The sequence below is a fragment of the Nelumbo lutea genome, chromosome 1 (genome assembly GCF_056320005.1).
Source record: "Nelumbo lutea isolate HS-2025 chromosome 1, American lotus-T2T, whole genome shotgun sequence".
NCBI lineage: Eukaryota > Viridiplantae > Streptophyta > Magnoliopsida > Proteales > Nelumbonaceae > Nelumbo > Nelumbo lutea.
Genome location: NC_142684.1, coordinates 3,690,218 through 3,705,240, shown reverse-complemented (window position 1 = coordinate 3,705,240; position 15,023 = coordinate 3,690,218). Strand labels below are relative to the sequence as shown.

Here is a 15,023-nt window from a genome sequence, read left to right as displayed (position 1 = left end):
ATTTGTACCTGACTATAGAGGGGTTTGGAGATTCGCAGACAACAGAACAATTTGGTTAATGCACTCATCCAATCCCCATTCAGAACTTTGATGTAAATCACTTAAGGATGTAGGTTGCTGAGTGGGAGGTCCGAAAGGAAACGTAATGGTTTAAAATGCCCCTAAATAGGGGTGCAACTTGGGCGGGACTAACCCGAAACCAAACCTACCCAGCCTGCAACTTTACATGGGCTGGGCCTGGATCCAAAAGTTCAGGCTTTTAAATTTTTCAGGCTGGGCTCGGGCCTAGCCCTTAGGAAGCCTGAACCCGGCCCAACCTTATCCCAACCCAAGCCTAGACCAATTAAATACATTTATATGTGCTTATTTTTAATAAACTATACTTATCTCAACTACCACCCCACCCAATTACAATTCATCCCAGAAAAGCCGATTTCTATTTACCCCTTGCTTGGCTAACATATCAGCCATGCCATTTGCCACCCTACTAACCCACTGGATCTTAATTTGCATAGTTCCAGTCAAGTACTTGAACTTCTTCAACAGTTTTTTTTATCAGAAATGATAACTTTCATTAAAGATAAATTAAAATTAAAACTGAAATACAGGAGTCAACCGTTATTAGAAGAGGTTGATCTAATAAACACCAACCATTACAGCACTGCCCAGTAAAGTCTCTCCCTTACAGTCCCTTGTTTAGCTAAAGCATCAGAAAAACCATTTGTTGACCTCCTTACCCACTTGAAACAAACACCCACCTCCCTTGTTATACCAAGTATTTCCCTTATCAGCTGTCTATATTGCCAAATTCCCAGCTTTCATGATTGCATCCACCCAATTACCAACTTGGAGTCCCCCTCTATCTCAATCTGCTGTAGCCCCAATCGTTTGACCAGTTTTACCCCTTGATATAGTGCCAAGATTTCCGCTCTTAAGGAATCTCCAACTCCAACTGGACCTGAATATAATGCCAATATCTTACCTTCATTATCTCTGAAAACACCCCCTACACCAAATGGGCCCAGATTATCCATAGAGCTTCCATCGAAGTTCAGTTTTACCCTCTGTTGTGTAGGTGGGGACCAAACTTCCTGTACCACAGCTTTGGAAGAAGTTGTAGTTGCCATAGTACTCCAGTTTCTATAAATGTCTTCAGCTGAGAAATCCTTAAAAAGATCACAAGATTTCAACCAATGGATAACCTTAGTGGTTATTCCTTCCACAACCTCTTCCTTGGATCTACAACTATCTTTGAAGATCCTATTGTTCCTTTCCTCCCACACTGATCACAATACAGCAGCTCTAGTGGCTCTTCACATAACCCTTCCACGAACCTTTGGTTGCCAGTAGAAAGATGAACCAAAGAGGTTCACCACACTCGAGGAGGAGTCCACCTGCAGCCAAAGAGAGAAGAGAACTAGGACCAAATAAAGAACACAAAGGCACATGAGGTTAGTAAGTGTGAAATTGTCTTACTAGAACCCAAGCAGAGACTACAAACATGGGGGGGAGAGGCTCATATTTGGCCTCTTTTTCTGCAATAAATCGAAGGTATTGATTTTTTTGGAGCACCACTTCCCAACAAAAGGCCTGAATTTTTGGAGGTACAGGGCTACACCACACTTCCTTTGAAGCAAAGTTCCCTGCAAGGTTAGAAGTCCGGAGCAAATTGTTATAGAAAGAAGAGCAATTGAAAAAACCAAAAGGGGAAGGTTTCCAAATTCTGCTATCCCCACTAGACTGATCTAGAAAATCTTCTCAAGCCCAAATCCCAAGAATTATCAATAAACACTGAAGAGATCACTTTCCTTTTGTTTTTAGACAATGAATAAATAGAAGGGAATCTATCCCTAAGGGAGTTTTCACCAACCCAAACATCTTCCTGAAACAAGAGTTTATTCCCTACACAGACATCATATTTGAAATAAGGGAGCATCAAAGGAAAAATACCTTGAATAGCTTTTCAGGGAGAATACCGAGAAGCCCCAGGGTTGAGCCCTGCATCCCAGCCATTATCTACCAATCCATGAATACTAACAATCACTCGACCAAAGCTTGTCCTATTCCAACGGTAGCCTCCAAACCATTTCCTCAACAGAGTCGTATTTCTTAGCTTTATATTTCCTAACCCAAGGGTTCCATCATCTCTACTCCTAGAAACCACCTCCCACTTCACTAAGTGATCCCTCTTAGTGTCCCCTAGTTCCCACAAGAAGTCCCTCATTATCTTCTCTAACCGGATTGCTACTTCCATAGGTACTCTAAAGGTAGACAGGAAATAACCTGGCAAATTGGCCAAAGTTGACTTAATTAAGGTTATCCTACCCCCTAAAGAGATGTAATTCCTCTTCCAATTTGCTAACCTCTTGGAAATATTTCAATCACAAGGTACCAGAAGCTCTCTACCGTTGGGTTACCTCCCAATGGTAGCCCCAAATATTGTAATGGTCACTCCCCCACTTCACACCCCAAAATCCTAGCTAGAGAATCCACCTCCTCTCCCCCTAAATTGAGTCCATCCACACAACTTTTTCCCCAGTTCACTTTAAGATTGGACTTCCTTTCAAATTGAAGCACTAGTCTCTTTAAGTTCCATAATTCCCCTTCCTCCCAATCACAAACAAAAGGATGTCATTTACAAATTCTAAATGCGTGACCACCACCTCCTCCCTCCCAATCCTCCAACCTCTTATCAAATTATTAGCATCAGCCCTTGAAACCATGGCACTTAGAACATCGACTACTAGGGTAAAAAGGAATGGGGACAGCGGATCTCCTTGCCTAATACCCCTTTTGTAGGGAAGAAATCCCTCGCTATACCATTCACCAGCATTGAGAAATGACATGAAGATATGCATCCCTTAACCCACCTGCACCATCTCTCCCCAAACCCTCTACATTTGAGAACCTCTAGTAAAAAGTCCCAGTCCACCATGTCATATGCCTTCTCAAGATCCAATTTGCAAACCAGCCCCTTTTCCTTTCTCCTCCTCTTCACCTCAACACATTCATTGGCAATAAGTATTTGATCTACAATTTGTCTTCCTTCTACAAAGACTCCTTGATACGGTGAGATTAGAGATGAGAGGATCTTTTTTAATTGTAGAACTAGGACCTTAGAGATGACCTCATACATGCTTCCCACTAGGCTTATAGATCTGAAATCCTTTGGATGAGTAGTTGATCAAGACTACAATCAGTCTTGAATTCGAAAGTAAAAGAAAAGAATTTCAGAAGAAGAAAAGAAGAAGAAGAGAGGGAGACAAGCAGAAACACATAAAGGGTTTTTTAGAAAAGAGAGAGAGGGTAGAAATATTCAGATTTGCCAACCCACTCTTAATATTTATATGTTGACTAATTGTAAAAGGGCTGAATTGCCCTTATTGCTTACATGGCAAATAAACTAATAATAAAGCTGGAATAACAAGCTGTAACAACAAACTGAAATAACTACCAATTGACACTGACATAACAAACAAAAAATATATGTTGGGCTGCCATACGAACACAGTGGGGACCACAGCAATGGGATCCACATCAGTGTTCTCTACACTCCTCCTCAAGTTGGGAATAGATATTTGTCATTCCCAACTTGCATAGGTCTGCCTCTAATTTCTTCCTTGGAACAGCCTTGGTGAGAAGATCTACGAGTTGCATGTTGGAGGTGATATACAGGAGACATACTTCTTGAGATGCAACCCTTTCTCTGATAAAATGTCGATCGACTTCGATATGCTTAGTTCTGTCATGTTGTACCGAATTATGAGCTATATTAATAGCAGCATGATTATCACAATACAGCATTAAGGGCTTCTCATAATCAATACCCAACTCTTCAAATAATGACTTTAGCCAAAGGATTTCAGCCACACCATTAGCCATAGATATATATTCAGCTTCAGCACTAGAACGAGAAACAACACTTTGTTTCTTACTCCTCCAGGAAACAAGGTTACCTCCTACAAAGGCACAATATCCAAAGGTAGACCTTATGTCATCAGCACTCCCAGCCCAATTAGCATCTGTATAGACCTCTATCTTCATGTGATCATTATTCTTGAATAATATACCTCTACCTGGACATCTCTTCAAGTATGCTAATATCCTCTCAACTGCAAGGAGCTGAGTAGTTCTAGGAGAGTGCATGTATTGACTAACAATGATGACTGCATAACTGATGTCCGGTCGTGTGAGACAAAGATAGAGGAGTTTTCCAACCAACCGTTGGAACATAACTTTGTCTTCAAGAGGCTCTCCACCCTCTGCACTGATCTTGTGATTCTGTTCAATGGGTGTATCTGCAGGCTTAACACCCAACTTTCTAGTTTCTGCTAATAGATCTAGAACATGCTTCCTTTGAGGAATAAAGATTCTGTGCTTAGATCTAGCAACCTCAATACCCAAGAAGTATTGTAGCTCTCCCAGATCTTTCACTTCAAACTCTTAATGAAGGAGTTGATGATGACTAAGATGATTGAGCTGAATTCCCAACTTCCTTTTCCAACTATGTTAGGGCAGCCCTAACAGCAGCTAAGGTGTCTAGAGGCGTGCCTTTTGTGCCCGATGAGGATGCAAAATCGGTATTAACAGCCATATGAGCATTACCCCTTTTGTTCCTCAGTTTTGTTGGGATTAAATGAGGGTGCAGCTACCAACATGTGTCTTTAGTATGCTTAGGTTTCTTGCAATGTTCACACACTAGATCCCGCTTATCTTCCTTCTTCATATCCCTTTCTGTATCACCCCCAGACTTAGGTTTAACTACTACCAAGGCTGGGGGGAAGGGCTGATGTTGCATCATAACCTTTCTCTTAGTCTCTTCACTATGCACCAATGAGTAGGCTTGAGATAAGGTCACACCGTCCCTGATAGTATTTGTTGTCTCACAATATCATAATTAGAATTCAGACCAGCTAGGAATTCAAAAACCCTATTAGTCTCAACCTGCTTTCTATGAGTTTGTGCATCCTTTTGACTTTCCCAGTCAAGTGTTTCTAGGTGGTCAATTTCATGCCACAAAGATTTCAAAGTAGAAAAGTAAACGGAGACTGGTTTCTCTCCTTGCTTAAGGTTATTAACCTCACACTTCAATCCATAGGCCCTAGCAACATTAAGGGGTTGGGAGTAGGTCTCTTTCATGACATCCCAGATTTCCTTGGCTGTTTTTGCCCACAGATAGTTTCGGCTTATATGTGGCTGCATAGAGTTGCACAGCCATGTCATAACCAAATAATTTTCCTGAACCCATTTGGTATACATTTGGTCCTCCTTAGATGGTTCTTTCACATCTCCCAATAGGTAGCTAAGTTTTCCTCTACCCCCAATAGCCATCATGGCCGATTGGGCCCATTCTAAATAGTTGGATCCATCAAACCTCACAGTTGTAATCTGAAATGCATTCTCAAACATATTACCAGAACTGCTAGTCCCAAAAGCACCTTCCCCTGATTCTTGAACTCCATTCTTGGTTAAGAATTAGTAATAAAAACTTTTGAAGCTGTTGTAATAGAAAACAGCACCCAAACAACCGATAACAGCCGGCCTAGGTCTTCCACAAACAAGGGAAAAACAGAATTCTATATGAACCCAGTTCAGATTTGATCTGAAACCGACAGTTCTGAATTTTTAGGTTCTCTCAAAACCCTAAAAAGAAAAAAAAGGTTTTCCAACCGCACCTCTCAGAATAGACCAAGATGGTTCTTTCAAGGTTATTCTCAAGCAAAAAAAAAATCTTACTTTATGAAAGAAGATCTCTGGCCGCCACCTTCTATCTGATGCAGAACCCTAATCTTGGGGATCCGAAGCCCTTTTTAATTCTTCCTGACTACTGGAACTCTCCCAACTTTCTACAATCTTCTTAGTAGTAGCCGCACACTACCAGTAGCCTCCAAGAATCAGCCGATCCTCCTTCTTAGTCTTCCAGCCCTAGGCAACTCTCATGTGGTTGGCTGGATAAGACTCACATGAGAAACCCTAATCCTTGCTCTGATACCAAGTAGTTGATCAAGTAAAAGAAAAGAATTTCAAAAGAAGAAAAAAGAAGAAGAGAGGGAGAAAAGCAAAAACACACGAAGGGTTTTTTAGAAAAGAGAGAGAGGGTCGAAAAATTCAGATCTGCCGACCCACTCTTAATATTTATATGTTGACTAATTGTAAAAGGGATGAATTGCCCTAATTGCTTACAAGGCAAATAAACTAATAATAAAGCTGGAATAACAAGCTGTAACAACAAACTGAAATAACCACCAACTAACACTGACACAACAAACAAAAAATATAAAATGTGCTGCCATACAAACACAGTGGGGACCACAGCAGTGCGGTCCACATCAGTGTTCTCTACAGGATGGAAAGTGTCCTTCTTCTTAGGAATCAAGGCAATAAAAGTTGCATTTGCTCCCGAATTAAATTTTCCTCTCACATAGAACTCTTCAAAAACCTCCAACAAATCCTCTCCAATTATCTCCCAGCAGTCTTGGTAGAAGGCCATCATAAAACCATCAAGCCCAAGGGCTTTCAATAGATCCATGGAGAAGATTGCATTTTTTACTTCTTGGGCCTCAAATCCTTTTTCCAAAGATTCCAGTAAGACACTATCTTCCACCCTCCACTATCCACTCCAAGTCCTTAGGTCTCCCTGGGCTGTCATACATTAATATGAAGTGATTAATCAAATTCTTCAACAGATTACTGTAGACCCAATTAGCATTTTCAACAATTGTCAAGCAGCGAGTTATCACTTTTGAATCACTCAATCACCTTCTATGATTAAGCTGGAAACACCCATTTCCACAGCTTTCTGCACTCCAAATACAGCCGCTGTCAACTCAGCTATTATTGAGAGTCCCCAACACCACTTGGACCCAAGTCTAAAACCACTACATTACCCTCCTCATTTCAAAATGCCCCTAAAACCAGATGGCCTCAGATTTTCAACACTGCTACCATCAAAATTCAGCTTCTACAAACCCATGGTTCTGCCCACTTGTTTCAAAAGTTAGTATGTAAAACAAGGTGGATGCAAAACTGACAAACGTAAGAAGAAGATAGGAGACAAATGAAGGCGGAGGTGTCAAATACATTTCTTCCAAGCAGTTATTCTTCTTCTGTAGAAATATCTTAGATGGAAAGAAAAAACAGAATCGACTCCCAAAAGGTGGCATCTATAGTAAAAAATGTTTTATTAGATACAAGATCTTTAACATGATAGAATGATACCCTTTTTAATTAGAAGCATGACCAATAATGACACACCATATAGCCCAAGTATCAAGTTCAGAAAGACCTGGACCAATAACATGTTAAAGGAACACAATAAAATACTTTGGAGGAAGAGAAAAGCAGGATATTCAAGATACAAAAAGTTGATATGGAATCTGAAATTTAATAAAACAAAAGGGCATCCAGCTAATAAAATAAGATGCAGAAAGAACTACCTTTGAAAAACAGTTTTGAAACATGCACACTAATGAGGAAGGCTCAAGAAAACTCTAACAAATGTATATTCTTATGCTCAACAACACCATTCTACTGTTAGATAAAGATACAGGATATTTAATGAATGACGCCATAGTAAAATAACAGGTCAATGAAAAATTAACATACTCCCTCCTAAAACGCTTAATATTTGTATCAAATCGGGTAAAAACCATTTGATGAAAATCCTTAACAATGGTAGGGATTTTATTATAGTTTCTTGTTAGCGTAGGGGTATTTCTGTCTTTATACCTTGATTAATGTTGTTGATCTGTAAGGTTGTGTATGAACAAGTGCTCTTAACTTAAGTAAGGGCACATAGGTCTTTTTAGTTATGTTTTAATAATAATATAAATACTTACTGGCCGACTGGGAGAAGTCAAGTTGACTCTTTCAGTTCGAACTAGAATTCTCCCTTCTCTCTCTCTCTCTCTCTCTCTCTCTCTCTCTCTCTCTCTCACCTTTTCTTCTTCTACATAACTGAACTCAGTCAGGCCGAACTCTAATGCAGACCTGAATTCTATCATGGTATCAGAACTTCTTGAATCTGCCTAGATTTCTGCTTGCCTAGGGTTCATTCTCTGCGCACCCTATCTAGGGTTTTCCTCTTTTTTTTTTCTGTGTTCGATTGGAGATAAGGGAAAGGGCTGAAAAGGAGTGATCGCCCTCTTCCCTTGGAGGTCTCTATGCCTCCAGTCAGGTCGTATGTGGTCGGTTGCTGTGATTTCTGAGATCGCCCTCTCCTAGTAGAGGAAGAATAGAGGGCCAAACTGTGTGGGCAGTGGCTGTTGTGTGTGCACCGGCTGTCATGTGTGGACTGCTTTCCTGCTCGTATGGGTGTTACTTCAGCGATAAGGTAAGAGATTTCAGTGCATGGTATCTGTTATGGATTAAATAGGAGGTGTGTTTCAGACCATATGCTAGGGTTTCGGCCAGTAAGTGCTAGGGTTTATGCTGGTTTCTTTGTGCATTTTGAAGGAAGAGATATGATCATATAGTGGTGAGATTTCAGGTAGTTGTAGGAGTAGGGTTTGTGATGTGAGCACAGTGTGACAGGTGTGACCTAGTGGTGTGTAGTGTGCAGATCTCAGTGATAATAGAATTCAGCAAGTGTGCAGAACCAGTGATAACATAATGGGAGACAATAATGATTATAAACCTAGTGAGATAGTGCCTACAGACTACCTGAATGTTCAGATGACCTTCATTAAATTAAATGGAGAGAATTATGTGCCTTGGGCTAAATCTGTTGAAGTCTTTCTGAAGGCAAAGAAGAAGGTAAAACACATCAGAGAGGAGAAACCCTCCTCTGACTCTCATGAGTATGAAGACTGGGAGCAAGAGAATGCTCAGATCATCACATGGTTGTGGAACAGTATGGAACCCAGGATTAGTGTGAACTTCATGTTCCTTGATACTGCCAAAGATGTGTGGGACCATGCGAAGAAATTATATTCGGGGCAGGACAATACAACCAGAGTTTATCAGCTTTATCAAGAGTACTTTAACCTGCAACAGGGCAATCAGAGTCTTGAGGAGTACTATGCTAACATGAGGAACATACGTAATGAGTTGAATGTCTATCATCCTCTCACTTCTGATGTCAAGATTCGGCAACAACAAAAAGAGCAGCTTGATGTGACTAGATTTTTTGTGGGACTAAAGTCTGAATATGAACCAGTACGGGCTCAGATATTAGAGGGATCAACTCTTCCGTTCCTAGAAGAGGTATTTGCTCGACTCCGGAGGATTTCTATCGGATCTACTGAGAACTCGAATATCTCAGATAGATCTACCTTTGCTGCATCGAGAGGCCGTGGTGTTAGAGGTGGAGCTCGGGGAGCTCAGTCTGGCCGTTGTAGTGGTAGTGGTTCTGCATATGGCCGAAGTGGTAATGGTGGGTCTACTCATAATCGTGGTGGTGGTCGTACTGGGAGCAGAGATTCAGGGAGAGCCCGTGGTAGAGGACGTAGCTCAAGCCCGAGGAAGTGCACTCATTGTGGTATGGATGGACATACCATCAACTATTGTTATGATCTACATGGTCCTCCCTCAACCTGGGCCAATCATGCCGCAACCGATGACTCAAGTTCCAGCTTTAGACAGGAGAATCATTCATCTGACCAGATGCCTCCCACATCCACAGATGGTCCCATGAAGGAGATGGTGAGTGTTCACCATGATGAATATGAGAGATTTATCCAATTACAGTAGAACACGACGACTTTTGCTCACTCAGGTATGGCTTGTCTGGCATCTACACCCAATCCCTGGATCATTGACTCTGGAGCCTCCGATCACATAACGGGATACTCCAGGTGTGTTTTCCTCCTTATCTCATTGCTCAACATCACAATCTGTCACCCTTGCTAATGGTTCCACATCCTCAATTTGTGGTGTTGGTAATGTTGACCTAGATCCTGTATCTCTCTCTTCAGTTCTGTATGTTCCTAAATTGCCTTTTAACCTTATGTCTGTTAGTAAGCTGACCAAATCACTTAACTGCTCCATTACCTTTTATCCTTCTATGTGTGTTTTTCAGGATCTCAAGACGGGGATGAAGATTGGTGGAGGGCATGAAGCAGGTGGATTGTATTATCTTGACGGTGGTGGTGGTAGGACTTCAAGAGCTCTCCAGTCATCTCTTTCTCCTCTACAGTGGCACTGCCGATTTGGTCATCCGTCGCTAAAAGTCTTGAAGTCCTTGGTCCTGTCCTTGAGTCAGCTTTCTGTTTTGGATTGTGAGTCGTGTCAGTTTGGGAAACACCATCGTGTTCCCTTTAGTTCTAGGGTTGATAACCGTGTGTCGAGTCCTTTTTCTTTAGTTCATTCAGATGTTTGGGATCCTTATAAAGTGATGTCATATAATGGATACAGATATTTTGTCATGTACCTACCCCCCACAACAAAACGGGGTGGCTGAGAGAAAGAATCGCCATCTCCTTGAAACAGCAAGATCCCTAATGCATCACATGCATGTTCCCAAACCTTTTTGGAGTGATGTAGTGCTTACCTCTCGTTTTCTGATTAATCGGATGCCTACGTTCATCCTTGATGGTCATTTTCCGTTTCAGGTCTTGTTTCCCACTTTGTCTCCATTCCCTCTTACGCCGAGAGTTTTTGGGTGCATTTGCTTCGTCCATAATCTGGGTCCCGGGAACGACAAGTTCGATGCCCGTTCTCTCAAGTGCATCTTCCTTGGCTATTCTCGGACCCAGGAAGGGTATAGGTGTTGCCATCCTGGTTCTCGACGGTCCATCGTGTGTGCTGATGTCAGATTCTTTGAGTCAACTCCGTTCTTTTTGGGGTCTGGTGATGCTTCTTCCTCCTCTTCCACTTCCCGTTGTCGATCCTCCTTCCTTGGTTCCAGTCGTGACCAAATCCTTGCCTCCGGTCCCACCACCTATTGAACGCCCACCTATCCGTCATGTGTATACACATCGCCCACGTGCACCAGCTACTACTCCTCCGTCTACATCTCCGTCGACGGATCCGGCACCAAAACCGCACTTAGCATCTGAGATTGATCTACCCATTGCTTTGCGGAAAGGTAAACGTACTTGCACCCTTCATCCCATTTCTAATTATGTTTCTCTTACTCACCTTTCCGCTTCCCATCGCTAGTTTGTTACCTTGTTATCATCAGTTATTGTTCCTAAAGATGTCCAGGAAGCCCTTGCCTCTCCAGGGTGGTGTCGTGCCATGGAAGAAGAACTCTCAGCCCTTCATCATAATCATACTTGGGACCTCACTTCTCTTCCTCCTGGGAAGCAAGCCGTTGGTTGTAAATGGGTTTATACGGTTAATTATCTACCTGATGGTAGTGTTGAACGCCTGAAAGCGCGATTAGTTGCAAAAGGGTACTCCCAAACCTCTGGTATTGACTACACAGAGACCTTCTCACCGGTTGCTAAGATAGGGTCGGTTCGTGTTCTGATCTCTCTTGCAGCCATGTATGAGTGGCCACTATATCAGCTTGATATCAATAATGCCTTTTTGCATGGTGACTTACTCGAGGAGGTCTACATGGAGCAACCTCCAGGGTTTGTTGCTCAGGGGGAAGATGGTAAGGTGTGCAGACTAAGGAAGGCTATATATGGGCTTAAACAATCTCCTCGAGCATGGTTTGGTAGGTTCAGTGAGGTGGTAAAGAAGTTTGGTATGAAACAGTGCAAAGTTGACCATTCTGTATTTAGTCATGACTCTCCGGGAGGAAAAATACTGTTGGTGGTGTATGTAGATGATATTGTTATTACTGGGAATGACAACATTGGTATTGACAGACTGAAGACTTATCTGCAGGGTCACTTTCAGACAAAGGATCTGGGTAAACTAAAATACTTCTTGGGGATAGAGGTAGCGAGAACCAAGTATGGGGTTAACCTGTGCCAGAGGAAGTATGTGCTTAATTTGCTGGAAGAAACAGGCCTGTTGGGTGCCAAACCAACTGACACACCCATGGACACAAATACCAAGCTAAGCAGTGATATGGGTGAAGTGTTTGAAGACCCTGGCAGATACCGACAACTTGTGGGCAAACTGAAGTACCTAACCATTACCAGACCAGACATCTCATTTGTAGTTAGTGTGGTAACTAAAAGGGGCTCCAGGTCGCGGTCTGATATACAAGAGTGGGGGAAAACTTGAAATAGAAGGGTATTCTGATGCTGATTGGGCCGGGTCTATGTCTGATAGGCGGTCTACTACAGGCTATTGCACATTTCTGGGAGGTAACCTGGTGACATGGAAAAGTAAGAAGCAGACGGTTGTGGCAAGAAGCAGTGCAGAAGCAGAATATACGGCTATGGCGCACACCGCTTGTGAATTAGTGTGGCTAAAGAACCTTTTACAGGAAGTAGGGTACAACATTAACACTCCAATGAAGCTCTATTGTGATAATCAGGCTGCAGTTCATATCTCCTCTAATCCAGTGTTTCATGAAAGAACCAAGCACATTGAGGTTGACTGTCACTTTGTGAGGGAGAAGGTACTGAATGGGGAGCTAGACACTACACATGTTAATACAGGAAATCAGTGGGCTGACTTATTTACAAAAGGCTTGAGTCGAGGAAGAGTGGACTACATATGTAACAAGCTGGGAGTATATGATAAATACTCACCAGTTTGAGGGGGAGTGTTAGCGTAGGGGTATTTCTGTCTTTATACCTTGACTAATGTTGCTGATCGGTAAGGTTGTGTTGGAACAAGTGCTCTTAACTTAAGTAAGGGCACATAGGTCTTTTCAGTTATGTTTTAATAATAATATAAAAACTTACTGGCCGACTGGGAGAAGTCAAGTTGACTCTTTCAGTTCAAACCAGAATTTCTCTCTCTCTCTCTCTCTCTCTCTCTATCACCTTTTCTTTTTCTACATAACTGAACTCAGTCAGGCCGAACTCTAAGGCAGACCTGAATTCTATTACTTCTAAAAAGATAAACTCATGTACATCTAGAATATCATTCAGAAAAGCACCAAAGTAAAGAAGTCCAATCAAAAATTTGATTCTCAAGGGACCCCACATATCAGTATGCACAAGTTGAAAAATAAATACACGTTTACCATTAGTTGGAGAATATGTGTTTATACAATGTCATACAATTGACAAACTTCATATAATGAAGACAACTAAGTTGACTCAAACCATGAAGTGAACAATAACCACAACAATTAAAAAAACAAATGACTCAAGCATCTATGTCATTAGATAATAGGCTCTTTATTACTTCAACAAGGGATAGACTAACCCAATTTAAGAACACATCAAAAGATGTAGACCTAGGGTATGTTCGTTTGCTCTGAAGTCTGACATCTGAAAGTGCAATAATTACATTAAGAGGTATATTGGTATTGATGAACTTTTCTTTCCTCTGAACTCTGAATGTAGAGAATGTTGTTCTGAATTCTAAAAATGATCAAACATCCGTTTTGATCCCATATATGAGAGTTTTTGTTTGCCTTTTTGGGGGTATCATTGGAAAACAAAAAGTTGTATGATTACGCTTTAAGAGATAAGAGATAAAAGGAAACGAACAACCATTTTTCTCTTAAATTTAAAAGATTCCTCTTAAGAGATAAGAGTTAAGAGGAAACGAACAGACCCCTAGTAGTTTCCTAGCAAGGAGAATCCAAGAAATAGAGATAACATGCCTTATGACCACATCCAATCACTCTCTGTGCCTAGGTTCTCAAACACAACGGGAAAGTGAAAAAATTACTGCTATAATGCCCAGATACAGATACAAGAAACAGGGATACGGCTTTCCATTTCCTAAAATCCTGGACACAAATACTGGTACTGGAACCCCATGTAATATAATGATATCATGCATTTATATCTAGTTTATGAAGCTAAATGCCATTAACATGTGCAGATATTTTTATGGCATAATTTGTTAAAACATACCATTTTACATAAGTTCAATGCTATTTGCATCTAGTATCCATGCAGCATCTAGTATCATATCCAATAAGTATAGGGTTTAATACTTGTTACATATGATACTGCTAGGCATGCACAGGTATCTAGGTATCTAATATTTGATGGATGCTTGCATCAAATTTCTGGCTGTAAAGATATCTGAGGTGCTTTGAACGTAAAGGAACAACTGATCATGTATTCTCTAGCCCAACTAGACAAAGAAACTCGACAAGAGAAGAATCTTTTCCTTTATTACATTTTACAGCATAAATGTTTAGATTGGATGGATGCAGTCATATGTGCAAATGATGTGCATCTTTTCATGTGGATCTTGAGCCTCCAGGTTAAACATCTTGTTTCCTTTGATTTAGGCAGCAAAATTCATAGCTGGTTTCGTGGCTAGAATGAGTAAATAAGGAATCATTTTTCATGGTGAATATAATTTCTAGTATTGATTCTATATGTGTTGACCCTATTTGTAATTTGGATCTCTTGATTTGAAACATATGGACTATTTTAATAGTATTTAAGGTTTCTATAGAAGTACCCATAAGTCCATGTTTTTCCATCTTGCTGCATCAGACAATTGGAACGAATCAGACTCTGACTCCAATGTCTGTGTGCATGCAAAATTGCATTTAGAAAATGACCTTGAGGGTCAATTAGACAGACATTGATCTTATACCATTTGGAATTCCGGTGGCAGAAAGCACCTATAATTCAAGAAAATTATAGAATTAAGTTTACCTTAGGGGGTAAAACACTTCCAGCTTTCTCACATCCCATAGAGTCTACTGGAGCATCCTCAGAAGACCTCATTTTTCTGATACCTTCAAGAATTTCCTCCCAATTATCAGGTGATTCCACTTGGTCTGATAAACAAAAAATTTAAGATTTAAAATTGCAGGTTAGATTGGTAAATTTTTTGTGTATACAAAGTTAAACTAGCAAAAGAAAAAAAGTCCTTATATAAGGAATTCTTGGGTCAATGCCTATTGGGAAACAACTCCCCTGCTGGTGGCTTTATATATGGGAAACATGCATGAAGATGAAGAGTAGAAGACAGCATTTAGAAAGCTAACCATGTAATTGAAGAAATTTGATATCCAATCAAAGATTGCAACCATT

At 40.9% G+C, this 15,023-nt stretch overlaps 1 protein-coding gene and 1 long non-coding RNA gene across 2 annotated transcripts in view; one reads left to right on the top strand and one right to left on the bottom strand.

The window, feature by feature from the left end:
- The window catches only part of LOC148873238 (uncharacterized), a 57,370-nt gene extending 43,015 nt beyond the window's left edge, over window positions 1-14,355 (top strand). Inside the window, exon 3 of the long non-coding RNA XR_016107275.1 lies at window positions 13,986-14,355. This is a non-coding gene — a long non-coding RNA (uncharacterized LOC148873238). The remainder of the gene's footprint in view (window positions 1-13,985) is intronic.
- Window positions 1-15,023, bottom strand: part of LOC148873237 (endonuclease III homolog 1, chloroplastic-like) — a 74,128-nt gene that overhangs the window by 42,781 nt on the left and 16,324 nt on the right. Inside the window, exon 4 of the mRNA XM_088970041.1 lies at window positions 14,643-14,767. Coding sequence (XP_088826167.1) covers window positions 14,643-14,767 — 125 coding nt within the window. The remainder of the gene's footprint in view (window positions 1-14,642; window positions 14,768-15,023) is intronic.